We start from the raw sequence: 4,534 nt of genomic DNA, 5'->3' as shown, positions 1-4,534 counted from the left end.
TTCAATGTGATGTATTTTGTTCACGCGTTTACGAGCGAAGATGGGCTAGTGCGGCACGCTGGGCGCGTCTACAGGGATTAATAAATGCCCCGCAATAAAGAAAGAGGCGTAAATCCGAGCGTGGTGGTGGTGGGGGTTTATCGGTTTGCGACGGTGCACGGCGACCGTGGAGGAGAGACCGAGAGAGAGAGAGGAGAGGGGTAGGGTAGGGCAGGGCACCGGTGCGAGGAGAGGGGGTGGGACCAGGGAGGGGCAGCCATTATCTGCTCCTCGTGACGCGCGCCGCGCGCATCGCTGCCGAGCGCTCCCCGCTGCGGCCGCTTTCTCCCACTTCTAGCTCCTCTGCTCTGCTCTGCTCCCCCAGACTAGCCACTCCACCCCCAACCCCCCCCCCCCCCGGCCACTCCTCGCCGCCGCTTCGGCAAAAACCCTAGCGAATCCTCGCGCCCCGCCGCGCTCGTCGAGGCGGGAGCACCGCCGGTCCGCGGCCCCGGGCCCCGCCGCCAACGCCGCCGCCCGGTAAGTTCCTCCGCCTGGCTTCCTCCTCTCCTCTCGCTGGGCTGCAGGCCGTCATCCTGGTGTTCTGTTTCCCCCCCCACGTTTGGGTGGCTGTCTTTGGCCAACTCGTCAGCTTATCCCCCACCCAGGTTTTTGGGGGTGCCTGCTTCAGCTGCTCGCGTCCTATTTCACCAGGATCTGCGGAAAACCGAGATCTGCTAGCTTCAGTTTTTTTCGGCCGGGTATAGGGCACGAAGATCTGCAGAATCTACAGTTTATCTTAGGATTTTTTGGAAAAAAATTTCACACCAGTTAGTCTTAATCTTGGCCTGTTTTCCCCCCATTGCCTGATTCAGTTCGTGCTTGTTCTCGTGCAGGACTCCGTGATGCCGGCTCTTCACCCGGGGAAGCCGCGTCTCCGGTCACCGAGCGCCAGGCGCCCACCGGCGCTGACTTGAAATGCAACAGCCGTTGTGCGGCCTCCCGCCCAGATGAAGGTGCGGCTCCCGGAGCAGGAGAGAGCCAAGGGGATGGCTTCCGCGGGGTGCTCGGAGATAGTCGAGCTGGTGGACGAACCCAAGGGTGCGTGCCCGGGCGGGGTCACCCACCTGAGGGTCAGGGTCAAGCCTGTGGGGCAGGAGCATGGGGCGCGGTCGTGCGCGGTGGAGGATGACCTCGACCGGCTCATCAGGTCGATCAACGTGCGCACCTCGGCGCGGGCCTCCGGGCAGACGAGCACGGACAGGAGGCTCATCGCGCTCGGGAAGTCGCCGGTGTCGAGCTCGGAGATTGTGGAGTCCGTCAGCCTCAAGCAGGCCCTGCGGAAGATGTGCATCTCCCAGGCGTCCGAGATGGCTGCCACGAAGAGGCTGTCCAAGCCGCCGGGGGTGTCGACGCCCCCGGATTCCGGGGCGATCAAGAAGCTATATGGATCGGCGGCGGTTCAGACCAAAGAGGAGAAAGATGAAAATAATAAGGTTGCGAAAGTTTCTGTGCTGCCAGACAAGGCTGCGGGGAGTTCGTCGGGTAAGCCAGCTGAAACCAGCAAGGGGCAGAGCAAGAGCTCGACCAAGAAGAGTTCGCGATCAGCATCTCCAACCACAGCCAAGATCCAGAAAACCAGGATCCAAGATGTGATCAGTAATAAATCATCAGAGGCAGCTGATGATCCTCCTGCAGGAACAACACTGGCAAAGCAGAGAAAGGGAAAATCTGCGAAAGCATCTAGCCCCCGCGCTGTTCCAGTAGGTGGTTCACGACTGGTGAAGCCATTGTTTCGGAATAAAACCTCAACGAAAAAGAAGGTTAAACCCGAACCAGCTGCTGTGGCCACAGCACACAAGCATTATGAGGCAAAAGGTTCTAATTCTCACACTGGTAAACAGGAGGCCCTTCAGGATGAACCCAGAACCCCAGCACCTACTAACAAGAAGGCTGCTATCAGCTCTACATGCGTTGAAGGAGCTGGTTTTGGCACCAAAAGTTGTGGTGTTGGTGCAATCCATGGTTCAAGGGCCGGTGAGTTGTCAAGATCGAAGGAAAAGGGTGAATGCTCCCAAAGCTCAAAGAGTAGCATTGGTGATTATAGCACCAGCACGAGCATCAGTGAGGATAGTTATGGCAGTTTCAGTGCCAATGGAAGCAGGCCACACATGTCAAAAGATGTGAGATGGGGAGCCATCAGGCGTATGGCTATTCAACAAGGGAGCTTGGGATTGGAGAACTTCAAGCTTCTGAAACAACTTGGTTGTGGGGATATTGGCACTGTTTATTTGGCTGAGTTGGTGGGCTCTGACTGCATGTTTGCATTGAAGGTTATGGACATTGAATACCTGATAAGCAGAAAGAAGATGCTCAGAGCACAAACTGAGAGGGAGATACTGCAAATGCTCGACCACCCATTCCTTCCAACTCTGTATTCTCATTTCACGACAGACAACCTATCTTGCCTGGTAATGGAGTTTTGCCCAGGTGGTGACCTGCATGTTCTTAGGCAGAAACAACCTACCAGAACCTTTTCAGAAGCAGCTGCAAGGTATGGACACAATTATTCATGCTAGTATGTTATCTGTGCTGTATTCATGCATTATTATTGCCATGTTTGAGCTGATTAACCCGGAACTAAAAATGGTGCTTATATCATTTTGCTGCACTTGCTACCTGATAGATGTTTTTTTTTTGTCTAGTGATAGTATATTGAGCTAGCATGAGCCAAGAGTTTACATTGTTTTTTTTCTATAGGTTACTTTATACTATTGGGTTATTATAACTCAAGAGAGTCTACATTTTTTACATTTCCATTTTGGTACTGAACTACTGTAACTCAAGAGTTCTACATTTTGTAGGTTCTATGTCGCCGAAGTCCTCTTAGCCTTGGAGTACCTCCACATGTTGGGGGTCATATATCGTGATCTGAAGCCAGAGAACATACTTGTTCGTGAAGATGGGCACATCATGCTCTCAGACTTTGATCTGTCTCTAAGGTGCTCAGTGAGTCCAATGCTTGTGAGAACATCATCAGTAGGCAGAGATGAGCCCAGTAGGCCTTCTGGTCCCTGTGCACAAAGCTGCATTGATCCATTATGTATCCAGCCATCCTGGAACAATTCATCTTGCTTCACGCCCCGGCTGGTTTCATCTACACCGTCAAGGACATGGAAGCCTAGAGCTGAACCCCTGAAGAAACCATCACTTCCACAGCTCGTTGTTGAGCCCACTGATGCAAGATCAAATTCGTTTGTGGGGACCCATGAATACCTGGCCCCAGAGATCATTCGAGGAGATGGCCATGGCAGCTCGGTTGATTGGTGGACTCTTGGCATCTTCCTCTATGAATTGCTCTACGGCAAGACACCATTTAGGGGAACTGGCAATGAGGAGACACTCTCCAATGTGATATCGCAGGGCCTGAAGTTCCCTGATAACCCTGCGGTCAGCTTCCATGCGCGAGATCTGATAAGAGGCCTGCTTATAAAGGAGCCAGAGCATCGGCTTGGCTCATCGAGAGGAGCTGCTGAGATCAAGAGGCACCCGTTCTTTGAAGGCCTGAACTGGGCCTTGATCCGTTGGACCGCACCGCCAGAGACTCCGAAAGGCTTTGACACTGCTGCAGCAACCGTCGCAACGACTCGCAAGAAAAAGGAAGGCAAGTGTCTGGAGTTTCGCTTGAACGGTGATGACATCGAGTTTGAGCTCTTTTAGATTTGGCGACGATGGAGGTGTCAGATGGCTGGTGTGCCTGGTGTTCACAGAGAAGGAAACATACTTGCTCGGTGACAGTTGGCATGGGCAGTTGCCCTACACGTGTCCTTCGCGTATGTTCTAGTATCTGTACTCTTCGTTGTAGGTTTTCCTTACTGTTTAAATGCAGATGAGTACTTATAAAAAATATCAAGATAAACTAGCTAGAACTAGTCTGTAGTCTCTCCTCCCTGCAGTTTTCTGTTGAAAATGAGGCATCCTTCGCCATTTGGGACGTTGGGAAGTACGGTAAGGTTGATGTAAGCCTGTAACTTTATGCCTTGTTAATACCATCAAATATTAGAAGACACGATTTGGAAATTCCTGGGCATGTGCAAGATGCAACGGGTAGAAATGTAGAATGCGTTCTGGATGTAACAGTCTGCGGCTCTGCGCCCGGCTTCTGCATTGAGCTGTTCCTTGCTGAGCATCTCCAACAGTGCCCAAAACCCACTCCTAATAATAGCTTTTGGGTAAAAAACTAAGCTCCAACAGTGGCCCTATCCTTTGCCCAATATTTTGGCTCACCCAAAACAAACGCTGCCTCGAACCAGATATCCGCCGACGCTCGGGCGCTCCCAATCTCGAAATTCACTGCTGATCCCTGCCTTTTCTCGCTTCCCGCACGCATCCCCGCGGTTTTTCCTCTGGTTGCGCTATTTTTCTTCCTCATCCTACCAACTCAGCAGCCGCCGCGCTACATCCCATACCTTCCACGGCCTGTTGGGCTACCAGCGCCGCCTCTGCCGTTCGCACCCCTCCATCCCTCCATCCAGGTCGCGGATCTCCGGAATCA

General features: G+C 52.9%; 1 protein-coding gene across 1 annotated transcript; it reads left to right on the top strand.

The window, feature by feature from the left end:
- The first annotated feature begins 377 nt into the window (after window positions 1-377).
- Window positions 378-4,059, top strand: LOC120640898 (serine/threonine-protein kinase D6PK-like). The gene is made up of 3 exons (XM_039916823.1): window positions 378-519; window positions 876-2,533; window positions 2,844-4,059. Exons 2-3 carry the CDS (start codon window positions 990-992, stop codon window positions 3,697-3,699), a joined length of 2,400 nt encoding a protein of 799 aa, XP_039772757.1. The 5' UTR covers window positions 378-519; window positions 876-989; the 3' UTR covers window positions 3,700-4,059.
- Window positions 4,060-4,534: the final 475 nt, after the last annotated feature.

Source organism: Panicum virgatum, chromosome 7K (assembly GCF_016808335.1).
Source record: "Panicum virgatum strain AP13 chromosome 7K, P.virgatum_v5, whole genome shotgun sequence".
Taxonomy (NCBI): Eukaryota; Viridiplantae; Streptophyta; class Magnoliopsida; order Poales; family Poaceae; genus Panicum; species Panicum virgatum.
The sequence above is the reverse complement of the archived record's forward strand: the minus strand, read 5'-3'. Positions and strand labels throughout refer to the sequence as shown.